This window comes from Cricetulus griseus, assembly GCF_003668045.3.
Source record: "Cricetulus griseus strain 17A/GY chromosome 1 unlocalized genomic scaffold, alternate assembly CriGri-PICRH-1.0 chr1_1, whole genome shotgun sequence".
In the NCBI taxonomy this organism is placed as follows: Eukaryota; Metazoa; Chordata; class Mammalia; order Rodentia; family Cricetidae; genus Cricetulus; species Cricetulus griseus.
In genome coordinates, this window is record NW_023276807.1 from 210113533 (window position 1) to 210134021 (window position 20489).

Sequence of the window (20489 nt, forward strand, 5' to 3'; positions counted from 1 at the left end):
CCTAAGGAAGCCACCTTCCAGTTGGTTAGCGTTGGCCTATGATGGGAAACTGAGGTTACCTTTCTCTTTGGGGTGCTCTTGAAAGAGGGACCTTTTGAGGCTGTTGTGGCCAAATTCTCCACATGTGCACCTCTTTAATGACATGTGACAATGAAGTTTGGAAGCACTAGCTACAGACCCTTCTTAGTTCTTTCATTCTGTGTCAGTTCAGGCATCACTCCCAGTCTTCCTGGTCAGCATCTCCTTCCCCAACTGTTCCCTTCATCTAGTCTTTCATCACCCATCCATCTCCATCACCAGCAATTTATGTGGGACAGGGTCTCACAATGTAGACCAGGCTGGCCTCTAACTCACAGATCCAGATCCACCTGCTTCTGCCTCCCAAGTGCTAGGATTTAAGGTATAGATCCTGACACATGGCTCCCCCTCCCCCCACCAGTGCACTTGACTTGCTGTCCATCCCAGTTTTTCTGAAAGAGTACATTCACTGGGCACCTGTAGAACTTTGTCTAGTCCATTGCAGGAGACGAGGACTAGTCTATCACATAGATCCTGAAGGAGCAAAATTACCCCTCATACTGTGTGTCCCTCAGGAATGGCGATGGATGCCAGTTCTTCCCCCTCAGGCTCTCAAGAAGCAGAGTCAGGGAACCAGACAGCAGGGTTTATTGAGGTACACGCCATGCCTGTGACCAGCTTGCCTGACCTATGAAGGGAGGGGCCCTCCAGTTTTTCCCAGACTATTACATTCTGGGCAATTACTGCCCTGCCCCACACTCAGCCACCAGACTTTCGTGTTCCAAAACCCCAAAGGCAGAAGGCAGTACAGCGACCTCCACCCCAGGCTGATGAGGAGAGTCCAGTCCCTCCCTACCCCTAGAGGGCCTGATGCCTGCCTGGGCAAAGCAAGAAATATTAAATATAAATAATTTATACAAAATGGCTCATACAAAAAGCAGTAGGTATGGGGGAAGAGATGCCTCGGTGAGTGGCTAAGATGACCAAAAAGAGATGAAAAGGGGAAGAATCCGTTCTTTCCCTCAAGCAGAGCCCTCTAGCCACCCTCAACATGGAGCCAGGGCTCTGGCAGGCAGGGAGACTAAGGCTGCACGAACAGGCCCTTAGGGAAGGAGGCCAGTGAGCAGAGTGGTAAAGCGCAGGGCTTGCCCTGCGAGCTCCGCTACGCATCGTGCCATCTCTTGGACCGCAGTGCCAGATGGGTAGCCTAAGGCAGCCCCCTTGACAGCAAGCACAGTAGCCCGCAAAGTCTGGCCTAGCATTGTACCTGCAGCCCCAACCTGTGCTCGCAGAGGTGCAGAGGCTGCCAGCCGGCCTAGGGTGTCCCCAACAAATACCAGGCGATGAGCAGCCACCACCACTCGCTTGCCATGGGGCACAAAGAGACATGGTGGCTGGTTGGCCTGAGTACTGGACATGAGAGCTGCCACAGCAGCCTGCAGAGCTGAGTAGTGGCTCTGGCACTGTCCGGCGTAGAAATTCAGAAGCTGTAGGTCTCCAGTGGACAGGACCAGTGGCTCCTCAGGGGTCAGGGATTCCTGTGGAGCAAGAGGAGGGTCAGTGAGGACAGAGTCATCAAGGCCATGTCCACTCACTCCCTTGGTTCTTCACTGAGTGCCATCCCGTTAGCTTTTCTCATCATCAGAGAATTTAGATTCTCAGAGACAGCAGTAAAGTGCCCAGAGATGACAGAAAGATCTGGACTCAAATAACATCGGGCAACTTCAGAGAAGTCTCTGAACTTCCTTGGTTCCTTGTCTCAAAGTAGCCCAGAGCTGGGCATGGGGTTGTTTGTCAAACTGAAGCAAGCAAAGCAAACCAGGGACTGTGGCCCTATACTGTCTAACATAAACATAACACAAGCCATGTTTTATATTTTTTAGTACCCCCATTTAAAAAGTAAAAATGTTATCTACATCCAAATGTTTAAAAAGTCAGAGCATCCATATGTAATCAATCGACTCATGTTCATACCAACTTTGCAAAATCAAGCCTGAGTTGAGCATAGTTGCTCACACCTGAAACTCCAGAATTTGGGACCCCGAGACAGGAGGCTTGCTGTGAGTTCAAAGTCAGTCAAGGCTACTGAGTGAGATACTGCCTAAAAACACCAAAAAGAAAGAAAAGAAAAAAAAAGAGCACCCTGATATGTATTTTAGTTTTAAAACATTTATTTAGTGTGAGTGCGTATGTGTGTCGCTAACAAGCCATAACATGTATGTGGAGGTCAAAAGACAACTCATGAGCCTGTTCTCTCCTTCCACCATGGGGTTCCTTAGGACCCAGCTCAGGTCAGTAAACCTGGAGCAAGCACCTGTATCCACCGAACCACCGCACCAGACTCTGATCTACATCACATTTTAATTCAGATTAGCCACAGTCCAAGTGCTCAAGCCTCATGTTTCCACAGCCTCATGTGGAAACTTGTATTGGATGGTGCAGGTCTAGCCTGTATCTCAGTGACACTAATGGAGACAAAATGTTGAACTGGCTTGTCACAGTGTAGTGCATGCAGGGTGATCACCACACTGTGCACTACCCGTGACCATGATGTCCCATGCAGCCAGCCCTCCTAGCACCAGGATCCCGCACTCAGGAAATACCTGAACAGGGGTGAGGGTGCTGGTGTACCAACAGGGGTGAGGGAGTGGGGGGTGGGAGGGCGGGGATGGATGTCCTTCTGGCCTTTGGCTAAGATCAGTATAAATGGAATTGAAGAAACTGACTCACTTTCAACGTCCAGAAAGATAAAGCAGTTGCTACAGAACCCCAGGTCGCTCAGTGGTGGAGCCCAGCTTAGGAGCCAGTCTCTTAGGAACCCAGGAATTCACTGCTGGGGACAGGGCACCTGGCAGCTTTGATCCACTGCCCAGAAATTCTTTCTGCTCTCCTAGCTACCTGACTTCTTTCCAGCACATTCTTTCCCCTTTTCCTGGATTCCAAAAAAGGTTTCCATGTTTCAGCACCTTCTGGTGACTAACTTGCTTTGTTATGTCCTCAATTCCCATGTACTCACTCGGCCCTGCCCCACCCCATCTCGCAGATGGTTTGGTTAGGAATACCTATTCCCTTAAGTTGTAGTCCATCTTGTCTAGCACACCCCTCCAGGTTTACCTGCTGTTCCTGCAGTCCCCTCTCCAGCAATTCGGGATCCATGGCGGAAGCTTTATCCAGGGGTCTGGAACTCTGAGCTTTATCCACACCCTGCAGAGGGATCATGTATCAGTGGTAGGGAAAGGAGCAGACTACACGCCTTCAGGGAAGTATTCCTAGCATCGAAGCTTGCCGTCCTTGCATTGCCAAGTGACAGCTGTTTAGCTTGTGCTGGGATCAGGACTGGATGTTGCACTTGCTCGAGTGGTCTGGATGAGTGCTGGAGTCCCAAGCTAAAGGGCAGAAGGCCGGGAGAAAGGGAAAGAGCTAGGGAGACTCTTCTGGCGGGGCTGCCCAGGATCTCACCTTCAGGTGCACATAGTCATATTCCTCAGCCATTGGGATGCCTTCGTACTCATTGTGAGGGTCCGCTGAGTCATCGTCTACCTCCCTGCACTCTGGATCTCCCTCGGGTTTGAGGCCCCCATAACCAGGCAGGCAGGGTGGGGGAGGGGGTAGAGGCCTGTCCTGGATGCTGCCCTTTCGACCTGGGGCAGGAGACGGAGCTGGGGAAGGGGTGGGAGCCTCAGAGACAGGCAAGGCAGGCAGAGGGCGGCGGGACAGGCTCTCGGTGGAGGGCAGCCGAGGCCTGTGCTGGAGTGGAGGGCTTTTGGTCAGAAGCTGGGCCACAGTGTCCAGGTCAGCGGAGGAAGAAGCTCCTGGGGACTCTGGAGATGGTGACTCTGGTCCCAGCAGAGGCACGTCATAGATGCCTTCATCTGAGTCCCTGCTTTCCCCATTTGCCAGTAGTTCCTCGGGGGCTTCATACAGGTTGAGGAGAGCTGAGGCCCGTTTCAGGTTCGAAGGGGCAGAATAGAGGGGAGGCCCTGGTTCCCGGCCCCCTTCCCACTCCAGATCTGGCTCCAGCTCGGCAGATGGCTTCAAGGCCAAAGGCACATCGTAGGGAGCTTCATCCTCTCCAGGGGGTTGAGGGACAGCTGGAGCCAGAGGACAGGAGAAGGAAGCTGGGGAGTCATAGGGACAGCTGGAGGGAGCCCGGAGGATGCTGGGAGGCACATCATAGACCTGGAGGGAGGGACCAGGGTTAGCCTCCAGCTCAGCAGCAGACCACCCCTGAGAATTCAGGCTCTCACCCAACACACACAGAGCTCTAACCTCTAACACATCTCTGGGGGCAGTTAGCTGTGTCCCATTGACTCTGGGGACCTTGTAGATGGAGTCAGGAGAGGATGAGCACGATCTAGCTAGAGGTCCTGAGGCAGGGCAGGGTCGAGCTGGTGGTGGTACCACATACACCTAGGGATGAAGAGGTGGAAATGTCAGCAGTGGAATTCATTGACACAGGTGCAACTTCAGGAGCTTAAGCACTGTAGTCTGCTCCCTCCACACTCCCTGTGCTGAGCTCAGGAGTAGGGGGCAGACACACATCTGTCATCACTCAGTGAAAGGACAAGGTCTCAGCCAAGACCTCCCTGACACCCATCCCCAGGCCCTGGAGGGGGCAAAGACGGCCAGGCCTGAGATGATGAGGGGCTCCAGTTCTTACCTCTTGCTCCTCACTGCCATGCTCTGGGGTGGGACATGAGCCAGGTTGGGTGGGAGATGCTGAGGTGAGACTTGGCTTGGGTGCTGGACCAGCAGGAAGGAGCTTCACTCGGTTAGCAGGCACAATACCCTGCTGGCCATGCAGGGAGCAAAGGCACCAGCCATCCAGTCCACCGGCACCCTCCCTCTGCAGTACCCGTAGAACATCCCCTCTGCGGAACGACAGCTCCTGGGGGGACTCTGCAGTGTTATCGTAGAGTGCCCTGGCAAGCTGGGCCTGGTAGGGAAGTTAGGAGAGAAGAGGTCACACACAAGGTCACGTAGAGACTAGACCAGTCTCCCATTCCATTCAAGCTGCTTCCGATTAGGCTCTACCATGTCATCATCACGGAAGGCCCATTCCCCTTCCTCCTCATTCTTTGACCTAATTCTTTCCCATCTCGGTGCCTTTGCACTTATATTTCCTCTACTCCAAGCATTCTTGGATCTATCTGACTGATCCTTTTACATCCTTCAGTTCCGCATCTGTAGCCACCTCTGTTCCCTTCACAACACTACCTACCCACTCAGAACTGGTCCTCAATACACAACTGCTAAATGAATTTCTTCAGAACACATGAAGAGATCTCTCTAGGGTCCCCCACAGAATTTCTTTTGAGTCCCCCGCCCAATCCCCCAGTGATTACTCCTCCAAGTGAACGGTTTGATAAGCAACGATAGAGACCCATCTTCCTGCGAGAGCCTGGAAGAGTCTCATTTAGGAGTGTGAAGGCATACTTGAGAAAGCAAAAGACAGAGCCATAGCTTTTCCTAGCCTGAACAAGTACAGTTCTACCAGAAGCAGCATAAGTATATCTATTTCCAGGCCTGTCCAGTGGGAACCTAAGCTTTTCAGGGAGGGCCATGAGCTCAGGTACCAACTCACAAAACTCAAAGTGCCAGGGACTGTTTAAGTGTTTACATTGAATCTAATTCTCACAATCTCCATCGTAGAAGGAAAACTGGGGCACATGTGCTTGGTCCGGCGACATGCAGTTGATGTAGCTGGCAGAAAACGCACTGGTATCAACGCCCATACTCTCTACTGCCCCTCTACAACCACAGGTGTGATTGTCTTTCAACAGTTATGTACTTTGTTTGTGTGTATGTGTGCCAGAGGTCAGAGGACAACTTGCAGGAGTCAGTTCTCTCCTCCCACCATGTGGGCTCTGGGGATTGAACTCAGGTCATCAGACTTGGCAGCAAGTGCCTTTACCTACTAAGCCATCTCACCAGCCCTGCTTTTTTCTTTTAGTTTAAGGTGTTTTTTTAATTTTAAGCACAGCAGTAGAGAGGGACAGTGACTCCAAGGTGAGTAAGGTATGTATATAGGCTCCTTCTAGCTCCTCTTAGTGCTCTTGTTCCAGTTCCATAAGGTCCTTTAGTAGAACTAACCTTTCTCCTCTCAGACTATCCAGCACATTCAGCTTTCATTGTGATGGCTAGAGGACTGACTGCCAGTAGGATCCCAGGCAATGTGGCTTACCCAGAGACATTGGAGAACAGTCAGTTAGACACTGCTGGCCAGGTAGCCCCATGGACTCTCTAATTCAGTTACAAGTCTCCAGGCAGGGGCAAAAGGGAAGGCTCAGTGGTTAAAAGTGGACACTAATCTTCCAGAGGATCCAGGTGTGGTCCTCAGCAGCCACACTGCCTTACTCACAACTGCATTTAAGTGTAGTTCCAGGGGATCCAATGCCTCTAGCCACTGTGGGCACCTGCACTTGTGTATATAGCCACACACATACATAATTTAGATAAGTAAGTGAAAAATATTTAGTTAAACTGAGTCTGGTGATAGAGGCCTCCAATCTCAGCTACCTGGGAGGCTGAAGCAATCCTCCAGTTGAAAGTTGGAGGCCAGACTGGGCAACTTAGTAAGATCCTATCTCAAAATGAAAAATAAAAAGAAGGCTGGGGACTGGGAATGTAACTCAGTTGGTGGAGCAATTCCCTTAGCATACATAAAGTCTTGGAGTTATATTTAGCGTCTGGGGTTGTGGTGGCACACACCAGGTATCCCTGCACCTGGGAAGTGGAGGTAGGAGGATCAGGGGTTTAAGGCCAGCCTGAGCTAAATAATGCTTTGCCTCAAAACAAAACAAACGAACAAAAAACTCAAACAAAAAACCTACTGAGTATGTGAACATGTAGCTCAGCGACAGAACACTTCCCTAGAATGTTTGAGGCTTTGGGTTCAATCTCTAATACTATTAAAAACGTCATTATCATCAAGCAAACACATAAATCTCCATCTGCAGCAGGGGAAGAAGGATGCTCAGCTCACTCACAGGCATGCTGGTCCTCTGCATCCCGTTTTGTGCTAGAAGGCAAGTCATCCAGCCCTTTCACTCTTTTCTTTTGCTCCCAAACAACCACCTATCCTTTCTTCCTTCCTCAAGGTGCTGGGGTCAAATTCATGTCCTTTTGCATGTCAAGCAAATGCTCCATCACTAAGCTACATGCCTGGTCCTCACCACACTATTTCTGATTATACTGCAGCTTCTAAGAGATCTAGTCTACAAAAAGAAACACACTAAACAGATAACACAGATTGCTGGTTGGCTCTGTGCTCTCCATCCCTTCCATGTGTGCGCTCATGAATGTGGAGGCCAGAGATTAATGGTGAGTATCTTCCTTAATCACGCTCCACTTTATTTATTTTAAGAGTCTTCCTTCAGGGCTCACAAATTTGGCTAGACTAGCTGGTCGACAAGTCTCTGGGATCCTCTTACCTCTGCCTCCCCAGTGCTGGGATTACAGGCAGGCACTCCAGCACATGGCTTTTTCTGTGGGTGCTAGGGATCAAGCTCAGGTCCTTAGTTCATGCAGAAATCACTTTACCAACTGAGCCACGTCCCCTACACCTCTCCTAATTGAAAACTAGAAATTAGTATTCTGGACCTAGCCAGAGATTAAAGGCAAAGTTCTAAGTGCAGGTGGACTTGGGGTTGAGTCCCTTGCTTGCTTGGATGCCTCAAAGTGGTTTTAACATCACTGTACTGTAGTTTTCCTCCTGTGTTGAATTTCTGTCTATAGCCAAATACCTATTTTTGGATGATAACATGTCCTCATAAAGTTGAGAGCTTCATGAGACAATGTATCAAAAGATCATGGCAAAGTTTAGCACAGGGCCAGGTGTGTAAAGCAAATTGTAAATATTACTATTGTTATGAGCCTGTGAGTTTCATTAGCATAAATACCTCTCCCCCATAAACCTTCTGGACTTCAAAGGTGACTGTAACTCCAGGATCCTGACAGCAGCTCTGGCACTCCCAAAGGCACCCTGCCACCGGAGGACCAAAGGGTTTTGTCTAAGGAATGAAAATTGGAGCCATCCTCGAGGGGAATGGGAGGGTGCCCTGCCGCGCCATGCTTTTCTTTTACTTTCCTAGTTCCTCTCCCCACAGCCAGAGTGCAGGAAAGCAGGTGGTGGCTGGCCTTCCTGCAGGGCTGCCCAAGTGTGAGGAGGAATGGGTTTGTTATACTGACTCCAAAGCAGAGCAGAGGTGGGGCTGTATGGCTCCTCCCTGTATTAGGTTTGAATTCTAGCCAATGGGGCCCATGCTTTGCAGTTTGCCTAAACCCAGGCCAGAGCTGTTGAGAGAATGATGGATAATGGGTGTGATCACCCCTACTCTATCTCCTCCTTGGGGCCTAGCTGACTTGTGAGGGAATGGCTGACTTATTCGGATGGCAGTGTGCCACTGCATTTTCTGGTAGGCCTCCTCCCTCAATCCCAACATGCTAACTGTCCCTTCTCTTTGTCCCCAGTTACCAGAAACTGGCCCCAGGCAAGCTGATACCATCTCCCCTCCTCTATATTATTTTCCCCGGCCTGTTCATAGGCTCGGTTTTATCCAACACTCTAGAGTTGGGCTTCCTTGGCCGTCCATTTTCCGTGGGCTGCATGGTCTTTGCCAGAAAACTCCTTTTACTTACCTCCCAATCATAGCCCCTGCCAACCACCAATGTCCATCTGTTCCCACCCAGAAAAGAGCAGATAGGACTGGGTTTACACCCCCACCCCCTCCATCTATCCACAGTCACTATAAAGAAAGAGAATAGGGAGGGGGAGGAGGGGCCAACTGAGGCCCAGAAGGCAAAGGGAGAGGGAGAAAGGAAACAAAAGAGAGGACACAGCTCCTGGGAGAAGAGAGAATGGGTAGAGCAGGTTGGAGGTCTCTGCCTGGCAAGCCTCCTCTCTTTGGTGGACTCACCGACGTGGCAATGGCCATGGCTCTAGACTCCAGCGTCGCCTGCTTCAGACCAGGCTCAGTTTCGCTGACTTCAGCGATGGCTGCCCCTCACCATGGTTCCCGGCCTCCAAGCCAGAAGGTCACCCCAAGCTGTGGCTCTTGAGGAGTTGCCTCCCCCAAAGTTGGAGGAAGAGAAAGAAAACCCACAAAACTTTCCAAATGGGAGGCAGCTTGGCCAGACAGGAGGAGGAGTGGGGCGGGCCTGGGCGTCGCTGCGGGACCTCATCCAAAGGGCGCGCTCTAAACTGTCCCCAGGGTCTCTCGGGGGCCACTAGGCCCCCACGGCTGTGGCCTTAGACTGCAGAGGCCTCCTGGACACACATGGGCCCAAAGCTCACGTCCCCGGCCAGCGAGGCGAGGAGGCAGGAGCTGCTGCTGCTTTCGACGCCTCTCCAGGCAGCTCAGGCTAGCCCCGAGGGCTGGGAGAAGCTGCCCGAGTGGTTGGGCTGGATGAACGACTCCTGGGGCCAACCCTCCCCCAGCGGCGCAGAGCGGTGCTCCCAGGGCTGTGGTCGCGGCAGCCGGGGCACTGCGGCGGGACGACCCGCGGGGAAGGAGGAGGAGGAAAAGCGAGAACTGAACTGCGTGTCTCTAAAGTCGCTCAAGTCAGCCAGCGCAAAGGCAGGCCGGCGCCCAAGGCCTCAGAGCGCGTGGCGCCCAGCCGGGCTCTCCCGGCCACACTCCTTCTCAGCACTGCCGGGTTTCCGAGGTGGCCGTCCGGCACTCTCGGTCTCGGCGCCCGTGGGCGCCCGGTCCTGGCTCACGCTCCCCGAACCCGGCCCCCGGCGCGCCCCCAAAGCTTAGGGAAGCTCCTGGTGTCTTGGGGAACGAAGAAAAAGGCCACAGAGCAAAGGGAGCAGTGAAGGGGAGGAGCAATCCTGTGGGCTCGCCTGGGGCCGGGGTGCGGACACTGAGGGCTGGAAGAGGTCCGGGGTCGCGCGTGGCACCGCTCACCCTTTCCCTCCCCTGCCCGGGCTCCCGCTCCCCCTCAGCAAGCTCTCTCTCTCCTCCCCTCGGGCCCACTCCTCTCGCGAGGGGTTCAGTCCAGGGGATTAAGAGAAGAGGGGGAAGGGGGGAGGGGAAGCTGCGGAGAAAGGGGACGATCCTTTCCGAGGCGGTGTTGAGTTTCAGCTCCCGACCCTCGGGCCACAAACTGCACGCCCCAGCCCGGCCCTCTTCCCCGCACCTTCTTCCTCCGGACCAGCGCGGCCGACCGGCGGGTGGTCTGCACTGCGCGCTCGGGGGAGCTCGGCTCTGCCCGCCACGCCCCCGCTCTCCCCCGCCAGCCCCACGCCTCTCCCTCTCTCCCTTTCATTAGCCCCACATCTGTCTTTCCCGAGGGAGGGAACGCGCTGGCTTCCGCCGCGCCTCCGGGGTCCAGGCGTTTTCACCGCGCTGACTTTGCAGGGGGCGGCGGGAGCGATCCGGGGAGGTCCAGCCGGGCACTGACTTGGAGTCTGGTGTTGAACAAAGATCCTGGCCCTTGAGAGAGGACGTGAATCCTGAGCCCCAGATCGCAGGCTGGCCGGTTGCGCTGCATTTTTAGCCTCGTTTGCCAGTCTGGGCCTGTTTTCTCTTCTTCAGGTTGGCTCTCGCTGCTCCTGGAGCAGTTGGGGTGGAGACCGTGGGCAGAAGAGGGCAGAACTCTTTCAGAGGGCCTGGAATCGGGAGTTTCACTGAACTCGAGCTCTTGGCCTTCTAAACCCCTCCTGCCGGCCTTCCCCCCCAGTCACCGCTCTTCTTCACTGGCCCTTACTTTGAGGAGATACACATTAGAGCTTCTGAGAGGGTTGAGAGAGACCGGTCTTCTTCCACTGGGGGAGGGAGGCGTTCCCGGTATTTGGAAAGCAAGCTGATAACAGGTGGAAAGCTGTAGTGTGTTTCCAGTGTTTACGTTTAGCAAACGAACGCTTAAAGCACACACCAGACAGCGAGCTTAGTCGTAACCTCTTTAGGAGAGAACATCTGAAATCTTATTTAAAGACCTCTGTGAACTAGTGGCTTTGAGACCACTCTTCCTCCATCACATCACAGTGCTCCATAGGCTTACCTACGGGCATTTCCCAGAATCACCTGTGGGGAGAGTGTTTGCTCCACATCCTTCCCCTCCTCACCCCCTGGAACCCTCTGCAGAGTGGAGAAGAGTTGGCTACTTAGAGGATGACTCAGTGAGAGTTTCTGGACGAACCCAGGAAGAATGGTAATGGCTCTGGGCTCCGCTGTAGGGCTGGAGTGCAGACCTCATGCACTGGCTGGAAACCTTGACATACTCAGACTCCATTACAAGAAAAGGAACTTTAGCCTGGCGTTGGTGGCTCACGCCTTTAATCCCAGCATTCGGGAGGCAGAGGCAGGCGGATCTCTGTGAGTTCCAGGGCAGCCTGGTTTCCAGAGCAAGTGCCAGGATAGACTCCAAAGCTACATAGAGAAACTCTGTCTCAAAACCGCCCCCCAAACAAAACAAGACACTTTAAAGTGTCTAAATACATCTGAAGTGAGAGTTCTATCCCAGGTCCAGTTTGGCTAGAGGTGGTCCCTACCCTCCGGACGCCAGTCCTGGGGGAGATGATCTGGCTTTGGCTGCCTGATACTGCTGGGGAGTGACAGGGTATGACACCTACCCAGGATCACCAGTACAAAATGAAAGTGGGCAGGACACGATGGTCCCCAGACATAAATGCGACAAGCACAGAAAACTAGATGCAGGGAAGAAGCTAAGCAGAAAGGGTGTGAATGGTGCAGGCAATGTGGCGTTTTGAGCGATAGACGGGGATCTCAGAGCCTCAGGAATGACTATAGGTAAGGGGCAGCTTCTGTGTTGGGAGTGTTAGCTATGTTACCTTGGTCGAGTGGCAGATAGATGATCTTGGAGTTTTCATTCCTCCTTGCTTTGGTGAGAACACAGATGGAAGGCACCCAGTATGGTGCTTTTCCTCCTTCCTCTAACAGCGCTTTTATGAAAACAGGGTGTCAGTATGTTCAGTGGGTGGTGGTGGTGCACGCTTTTAATCCCAGCACATGGGAGGCAGAGGCAAATGGATCTATGTGAGTTTGAGGCCAGCCTGGTCTACGGAGTGAGTGCCTGGACAGACTGCAGAGCTACACAGAGAAACCCGAAAAAAACAAACAAAAAACAAAACAAAAACAAACAAAAAACCAGAATGCTCTCAGCTGTGGGAGTGGGAGCCTTCCCTGAGTCCTTCTGCCCTTTCTTCTCCCCTCTCCTTTAAGGTTGAAGATACACAGGTATCAAACCAGGCCTCAGGGTGCAGCAGAGAGAAAACTCAGGGGCTGGTATGTTGCAGAGAGCAAGCCTCTTGTAGGCTTGTGCCAAGGTTTGCCCTGGCCACATTTAAAGAGTAGCAAAGAAAGAACTCTCTTCTGTCTTCCCTGGTCTCTGTCGTCTTCTTCCCTCTTTCCAGAAGGATCCAGACATCTTCTTTCTTCCTTGTCCCACCCAGATGTTCTACCTCATCCCACCCCTCTTCACCCCTAGAGTTCCATTCCATTGTCCTATTTGCGTCTGGTCTGAAATGTGTCAAACCCTTACTCACCTCTAGGACTTTGATTAGGCTACCCTCCCTCCAGACCCTTCCTGTTATGCCAAAAGGGCTTTCCCAGCTAGAGTTGCCTTCCCACCCTCTCCAGTCTCCACATCCACAGCAGCTCGGTGCCTTCCTATGCCATAGCATTGTTTCATTTTCTTCACTGCACTTTGTTATAATCCAAAATTATCTTTTTCATTGTTTATCATCTGTCTCCTAAACTGTAAGCCCGAGGAGGAAGAGGCATGTCTGTCTTGTCTTCCTCTTGATTTCTAACACTCAGAATGTCAGTGCTTGCTGTGTAGTAGATGCTCAATAAATATTTGGTGAGCGGATGAATGAACATGGGAGCTATGAATATAGGAAAATTGAGTTATTCTTGGGAAGGTGCCATTCCTGGGCCCTTGCACTTGTCTCCCAGATCAAACTGGCTTCTCCTTGAAGGTAGTCTCCTGACCTTAATTGTTCTATAGTTAACAATTGTATTAAAAATAATTATTAGCGGGCTGGAGAGATGGCTCAGTGGTCAAGAGCACATACTGCTCTTCCAGAGGACCTGAGTTCAATTCCCAGCACCTACATCAGGTAGCTTAAAACTGCCTGTAATCCCCAGCTCCAAGGGGAATCTCACACCTCTGACCTCTGTGGGCACTTGCATTTATGTGCACATACTCCCCCCTCCACACATACAGATAAATAGAATAATAAAAATAAATCTTTAAAAAGTGATTAGTATCCAGGGTCATTATCACTACAAATTACAATGTGGGAATATTATTCCAGGGGTCTCCATCTTGGCCGTTGCTAGGTCCCTGGAAGAGTGTGATGGGGATGACCCACTGTCAAGAGCAGCACCTGCTAAGCAGCAGGTGCACAAGGATGTCAACGTCCTAACAACCTGTGTCCTAGCTTCTTATAAGGTGAGTGGAAATGAACTCAATCCCATGGATGTTGCACTGTTTTAGGGCCTTAGGTCCAGGGCAGCTAATCTTCTTGGCATCTCTAAGGTCACTCACATCAATGTCACCCTTTCCTCCAGGAACACATCCACTATACCACATCTACTCTTACCAGTGACGAAGGATGTGCACAAGGAGCATCCAAGGTCAAGAGCAGACTGGAATTCCAAGGCAGCAGGTAAGGGGTTTCCTCATGCTGTTGGGTAGTTGTATTCGAACACACTGCAAGCCCCAAGCGCTTTTCCAAGCCGAGGATAGAAGATGTAGCTCATCACGTTTCCCCTGCCCTTTCCTGGCAGGTGCTCAGGGGCACGGGAGTAGGAATTCCAGCCCTGTTTGGCAGTCAGGTCAGGCCCAGGCAAGTAGGGACATGTTGGGTGGGTATTCTTACTGTCAGATCTTGGTCCAATGTTTCTTTGCTCCCGCCTCCAGGATTCTCCCCATTGCCACCCCCACACCCCCAAGGATTCCCTGGAAGCTGAGATGACTCAGGGATTCCAAAACTAGTCACCCCAGGAGGAAACCCTCTGGAAAATGTTTCTCATGGCAGGGAGTCACCCTAAAGAGTCCCACAAAGCTACTAATGAGATAAGGGCCGAGGCTGACCAAGCAGGGTGGGGTAGGGTCTGTGGCTCAGAGACTAAGTTCATGGGTCAGCTTGGTCATTGTGGTATGGGGAAAGCCACTCCTGGGGAAGACCGTGTGCTTAGAGGGATCTCCCATCTTCCTTTCAGAGGTTTCCTCTGGCCTGAGGTACAGAGGCAGAGAGAGACCCCAAATGCCTCTTGTGAAGAACATTGTCCCAGTCACCTAGGCCAGTTCCATTCTGCAGTGTCAGCAGTTGAGGCAAGGAGCTGGGATCATTTTCAGTCCTAAGAGCATCCCCTTGTTCACTGGCCAATGTCTGCTTCCTAGGGTTGTGACCTGTAGGAATCCTGCTTTTGGAAACAGCAATACTAGCTAGCTAAAGGACCCTATTCTGGGCTTGGGGTTGCTAAGGAACACCACAAGCCACCTGAGGCCATGTGCCAGACAAAAGGCTGGGAAACAGGAAGCTGGAACAATGGATCCCAGCCAGCAGGGCTGAACGCCAAAGCGGGTAGGAATGCCCTGTACCTTGGGTAGGTGCAAATGAAACATGTCCAGCACAAGTCCAGGTGAACAGGGACACATTCACTGTGGGGGCTCCCCTTCCATCCACAGCTAGCTGAGAATTGACTCATGCTAGGAGCTTTGGTTTGGACTTATTGAGGGCTAGAATGGAAAACCAGCTCAGAGTCTTTCTAACTGTGTAATCTTGGGTAGATTACTAAATGTTGTTGGGTCTCACTTTCTTCATCTGTAATATGAGGGTTATAGTTTTCTTTTTTTGGGGGGGGGGAGTTTCGAGGGTTTCTCTGTGGCTTTGGAGGCTGACCTGGAACTAGCTCTTGTAGACCAGGCTGGTCTTGAACTCACAGAGATCCACCTGCCTCTACCTCCTGAGTGCTGGGATTAAAGGTGTGCACCACCACCGCTTGGCGAGGGTTATAGTTTTCATGTCATAGTTTTATTATCAGGACAGAGTAAGATGATGTGCCTAGGGTTCAGCACTGTGTCTGGCACACTCAAGTGCATAGGAGTAAGACCAGCAGCATCTACAGGGAGATGGTACCCAGGAGCACTAGGCAAGGGTGGGAGCCTTGAGCAAGGGTGAGCACGGGTATCAGCTGAAGGTATTCCTGGCCTTATTGCTCTTCCTAAGTGTCCTAACCCTGGCCACCAATGGTTTCTCCTCAATGCCTCCCCCTCTTTCAGGCCCCTAAGAGTCACCAAAGCAATTTCTTCCAACTCTTGAGAATACCCTCTGTTGCCATGACACCTCTCTTTTGAGACTGTTTTGTTCTACCGAATCTGAAAGAGTGGTCCTTTATGATATATACTTTATTTACTTTCTGATTCCTTGGTTACTTCCGGAGTATTTTCTGAGGGAAAGCACATGCAAATCAGTACACATTATTCTAGAGACAATGTGTGTGAGTGTGTTGGGTGGGGCAGAGGTCCCTGGGCATTCAGAGAAAGGTGTGCAGGAAGAATGGACGCTGGCTAATGTGTGCACAGTCCTCCCCAGAAAACTGGATCTTGACTGCCCTGTGTCTTTGGAATCTGTCTTTCTCAAGTATACATACTCCCACTTGGCCAATAGGGCCCGATGAGAGTGCACAGGCTGAGTGACCTGAGAGTAACAACTGTCCTTGCTGTGTGTCCCTGGGGTCCTGTGAGCAGGAGTGAGACCTCCTGCTGGGTCTTAGGCAACATGGTGTTCTTTTCTCCATGTTCCGCTTTCTCATTTGTGCAGTGTGGACAGTCACCCACAGCTTTTCCGTCAGTCTTGCCCACCCAACCAAAAACTCCTGCATATGCTTCTGGTAGCACTGTCTGGTGAGGGCTGCATCCTTAGCCCAGGAAAAGGTCAGGGAACATCTAGGGACAGGGATGGGAACAGGGTAGCAAACTGAGAGGGCAAAGAGGAATTGGGGGCAGTAATGGGCAGTGAGGGAGAACTCATGCTGACAGATGATAGTGCTTAAAAGAGGTGGAGTCCTAAAAATGAGAGGGGGATCAGAGAAAACTGGGGATGGAGGTCAAAATGATAAAGAGGAGGGGAGTGTTCATCAAGACAGGTAGTGGGAGCCAGGCAATGGTGGCACACACCTTTAATCCCAGCTGGGGAGGCAGAGGCCAGAGGATCTCTGTGAGTTCGAGGCCAGCCTGGTCTACAGAGTGAGTTCCAGGACAGCCAGGGCTGTTACACAGAGAAACCCTGTCTCAGAAAACAAAAACAAAAACAACAAAAAGACAGGTGATAGGGACATCTAGTAAGAAGAGGGACAGCTCGAGGTCAGATCCCACGCAGGAGTAGCAGAAGTCTCAAAAACAGTGCCCCTGGAAGGGAGACCAGATGACATTTTTTAATTTGAGGTAGCAAACCTACCAGGGAAATTCCCATCATGACAATTCACAGAGACAGAGGCAATATTGCAGAATGTAATACTACGACCCCCGCCCGGAAAGTGCAAGGAACACTTTACCCAATGGGCTGCCAGGCTGATAATGATGGCTATTACAACTTCCATGAGAACAGCATTTAAACAGCTTTTGGCAACACTTCCAGGTTTTATGTTGTTGTTGGAGGGTTTTTTTTTTTTTTTTGATTTTTTTTTTTAATCTTAGGTCACTCCCTCCAAAAGATAGTGGAAATAAATTTGAATAAACAAAACAGGTTTGCCGAAAATAAAAGCAGGACACCTCAACTGATCCAGTCAGCCTACTTCCAGAAGGCCTGTCAGGCAGGGTAGTACCTGTGGCCCAGTGAACAGTGTCCGGCATGTACCAGGTGAGTGGCCCTAATGTCTGTTAGAGTTCAGGTCAAAAGGGAAAGGAGCAGGGATGGCATTGAAGGTGTAGGAGGGCTAAGCCTCCAGGTTCCTGGTCTCAGGGAGCTGCCAGGGGAGGCTCATATGGGATGGGGACCTGATAGTAGCGTTCTCACTGGTCTTTGCTTTCAGGTTGCTGCATTCTTGGCTATGATGGTGGGACACGCCGTCAGTTCGCAGGTCCACAATGACTGCAGTCACTGGCCTAGCTGCTGTCCCAGCAAAGAACAAGATTCCCTTGAGTTGCCGAAGTTGAGCACTGCATCTGTGTCTCCCCCAGAACCTCTGAGAGACACCTCCCACACAGATTCCTGCAAGGCCAGCAACGATGGACCTCTCAACAGGAGGTCCATATCTCCTTGGAGCTATGAGTGAGTCTGTTTACTATTCCCTCACCTGAATGTATTCATGTCCAGGGGAGGGATGAGGGACATAGAGAGTTTGACCTACCAGCCTCTTTTAACTGTACAGACCGGAAAGATTTGGGAATTACACAGGCCTGAATTTGAGCCTCAGCTCGGCTCTCATTGCATTATGTTGGGTGATGTTTTCCAAGTTCAGGCCGGTTTCCTTCCTTCCTTCCTTCCTTCCTTCCTTCCTTCCTTCCTACCTTCCTTCCTTCCTTCCTTCCTTCCTTCCTTCCTTCCTTCCTTCTTTCCTTTGTCTAGGTTACATTCTAGAGGCTAATATATAGATAAAAAAATAATCTATGCAAAGCCTGTATCTATGTTGATTCTGTTTCTTGTTTGGTCTGTACCATAACTCATATTTTTCCAACTAAAGTATCAAGCAGTAATATGTGATGCAGACACAAAGCACCGCTATGCCAGATGCAGGTAGGGCTAGTGTGTGGCTAGATCCCTGGGCTTGTTTTCTTTAATCAAAATCATGGTTCTCTTAGTCTTTTACACAGTTTGTCACGTAAGTATTATAATTCTCTGTTTGTGCCATGATGTGAAATCAGGACAGAGAAGCCAAGTATTACTAATTAGGGTCTTGGTCCTAAACACATTCCTGCAGTTCTGTGTTTTCCCAGGGTTCTGTGCTCATACTCCCCACATGTCTCAGTTGCCTAGCCTGGCCTTTGAGGGGCGTGGAGATGTTCCCCGGTATAGGGAGCTGGTCAGCTGGGACACCAGCTCCTAATACTTTGGAGTGGTCTCAGAGGCTGTCTGGAAAATCTGTTTGTGTAGCAGATGGTGGTGGGGGTACTCAGCCCATCCTCTTTTCTGAGAGGCAATGAACCCTAATAACCACTTATCAGACCTTCTCCGATGTATGCTCTGTACAACACTTGTCCCACAAGCTGTCTCTCAGAAAAAAGTGATTGTGTTAAGTGAATTTGGGAAAGACTACACAGCCCCACCCCTTCCTAGTGATCTCCACCCATTAAAGTTGGCAAGAAATCTACAAGAAGGGACCATTAGTTGTCCCCAAACTTTGATTGCAAAACTTTAAAAACAAACAAACAGGGTATTTTTTAAATTAATTTATTTTTATTTTGTGTACCCTGATGCATGTTTTGCCTGCGTGTTTGTCTGATCTTGGAGTTACAGAAAGTTGTTAGCTGCCATGTGGGCGCTGGGAATTGAACCCAGGTCCTCTGGAAGAACAGTCAGTGTTCTTAATTGCTGAGCCATCTCTCCAGCCCCCTGCCTCCCAAGGGTAACGCTTGCAGTAACTGGACCCCAATTTCCCAGGGCTTGTATGGAAAATGGTTCTGACATATTGGGGCTTCCTGCTGGGTTACTGGACACAATATTTTTAGTATCCTCTTTTCAGTAGTTGGGTTTATTATTATTATTGTTTTGTTTTGGTCTGGTTTTGCTTTTAGCTGCCACAAATCTTTTCTGAATAGACAAAAAATTCTTGTCCACGTCCTAAATGTGCTTATAATATATGCTTGAACAGTGTCTGGAAGGGTGGACATGAAGCAGCTCTCCCTGGGGAGTGAGACCAGTGAAAGGAGATGGCCAGTGTTTGTTATGTATCCTTTTATGCTTGGCGTTCAGGCAGCTGGGGTTTTTGTTTGCTTGTTTTGTGACATAGGGTCTCATTCAGTAACCCTGCTGGACTAGAATCCTCTATGTGGCACAGGCTAGCTTCAAACTCATGGCACTCTTGGGCCTCAGCTTCTCAAGTACCAGTATTACAGGCATGTGCCACCATAGTGGTCTCACACCAGTTTTTAGTATTGTAATAATTGTAATTGTAAAAGCCCCACAAAACTTCTATAGTACCTTACTAGGAAGCCTCATGCCTATCAGACAGATGCAGGGCTGGGCTGGTGGAGGCCGGCAGGAGGCTACTCCCCTTCCTCTGCTTCTAAAAGAAGTTACTATGGCTATGGCCTGGCATTCAGGGCCACTAGGAAAGCCACTGTTTTGTCCCCTACCTACACTATAGTTGCAGGAAATAAATCTCAGAGAGGAGGGGGATGGCATTCAAAGTGACACCGTATTGCGTGCCAGAACAGATTTAAGAAGTTGAGTCCACAACCACACCATTTCTTCCCTTCTCTCGACCCCACCTGCCACTTGCTTCTGGCCTGTTCCTTCAGAACTGATCAGCTTTGTCCCCACAGGTTGGACAGGGACTTGAACCGGGTCCCCCAGGATCTGTACCATGCGCGATGTCTGTGTACACACTGTGCCAGCTTACAGAGGGGCTCCCACATGGGCCTAATGGGCAACTCAGTACCACTCTACCACAACCAGACGGTCTTCTACCGGCGGCCATGCCACGGACAGCAAGGTTGTCATCATGGCTACTGCCTGGAGCGCAGGCTCTACCCTGTCTCCTTTGCTTGTGTTTGTGTGCGGCCTCTTCTAAAGTCGTCTTAGTCACACTTGCCACCTTCCTGAGGCTGACACCTTGCCGCACTGGCCAGGGCACCTGAATGCTCAAGTCCTCCAGAGTCCTACTTGAAGCATCAGAGTCCCCGGACAAGACGGAGAACTTGGAAGAAACCCTGACTTTTGCACTTTTTGAAAGAACTTTTGGGAAGAAGCAGTTTCAGTTTGTGGCTGTTGAAGATGCTGTTGTGACATTCCCTCTCAAAAAAGGTCTCCAAAGGCCTGCTGATCCCTGGAAGCCACACTACTGGCTCTTCCTTCCCTCTGAATTCCCCGCCCAGCACAGGCACTTTCTCCATATTTCCTTTGCCCTTCATTTTGTTTGCTTGTGAACACCAACTCTGTAGGCAGCCAGGCGTAATTACTTTGACGTGGGTAATTCTGAGGAGAAGAAAGCTGTTGTTGAACGTGAAAATATTTATCCAAATAAATATCTGTATTTAAAAATGGTCTCCTCTCTTTAGCATCCATGGTACCTGAACCTTCTGTAGTCTCCAAATGGGTCCTTTCTCTTCTTTTAGCACTTTCTCTGTTCTGCCACTCTTCCGGGTGTCCATTGCAAGCATCCATCCCCTCCCCTGGCCATCCTGAACATAAGGGTGGGGGTCAGACAGCTCAACTGGGGGAGAGACAGAAGCCCATTGAGGCAGTGCAATAGGCGCACAGCGCCCCCTTGTCTCCCCAACAATCCTCCCTTGTTCTTTGGTCCTTACTGTTGCAGCTTGGTCCAGCAGTGTAC

At 50.9% G+C, this 20489-nt stretch overlaps 2 protein-coding genes across 9 annotated transcripts; one reads left to right on the forward strand and one right to left on the reverse strand.

Moving 5' to 3' along the window:
• Nucleotides 1–649: 649 nt before the first annotated feature.
• Nucleotides 650–9923, reverse strand: Efs (embryonal Fyn-associated substrate). The gene is made up of 6 exons (XM_027390595.2): nt 8937–9923; nt 4679–4954; nt 4288–4428; nt 3478–4197; nt 3133–3222; nt 650–1556 (listed from the first exon to the last, which is right to left on the reverse strand). Exons 1-6 carry the CDS (start codon nt 8952–8954, stop codon nt 1122–1124), a joined length of 1680 nt encoding a protein of 559 aa, XP_027246396.1. The 5' UTR covers nt 8955–9923; the 3' UTR covers nt 650–1121.
• On the forward strand, nt 8303–20200 carry Il25 (interleukin 25). 8 transcript variants are annotated; one of them, XM_035452313.1, is made up of 7 exons: nt 8303–8435; nt 13304–13440; nt 13560–13657; nt 14395–14578; nt 16693–16855; nt 17028–17266; nt 19480–20200. In XM_035452313.1, the coding sequence occupies exons 5-7, from the start codon at nt 16847–16849 to the stop codon at nt 19736–19738; spliced, it is 507 nt and encodes a 168-aa protein (XP_035308204.1). In that variant the 5' UTR covers nt 8303–8435; nt 13304–13440; nt 13560–13657; nt 14395–14578; nt 16693–16846; the 3' UTR covers nt 19739–20200. The 8 variants fall into 8 exon arrangements, with proteins under 8 accessions (XP_035308204.1, XP_027246404.1, XP_027246405.1 ...); XM_027390603.2 differs by lacking the exon at nt 14395–14578; XM_027390604.2 differs by lacking the exon at nt 14395–14578 and having other exon boundaries at nt 16742–16855.
• Nucleotides 20201–20489: the final 289 nt, after the last annotated feature.

Excerpts from the sequence above, each read along its gene's own strand:
- Efs (XM_027390595.2), bottom strand. Across the intron at positions 4,198-4,287 it reads CCCCCAGAGATGTGTTAGAG|GTCTATGATGTGCCTCCCAG; the intron begins GTTAGAGCTCTG and ends CCCTCCCTCCAG. Across the intron at positions 1,557-3,132 it reads GGGGACTGCAGGAACAGCAG|GAATCCCTGACCCCTGAGGA; the intron begins GTAAACCTGGAG and ends CTTGCTCCACAG.
- Il25 (XM_027390598.2), top strand. The coding sequence starts at position 13,604 with ATGTGCACAAGGAGCATCCAAGGTCAAGAGCAGACTGGAATTCCAAGG. Across the intron at positions 13,658-17,027 it reads CTGGAATTCCAAGGCAGCAG|GTTGCTGCATTCTTGGCTAT; the intron begins GTAAGGGGTTTC and ends CTTTGCTTTCAG. Across the intron at positions 17,267-19,479 it reads ATATCTCCTTGGAGCTATGA|GTTGGACAGGGACTTGAACC; the intron begins GTGAGTCTGTTT and ends TTGTCCCCACAG.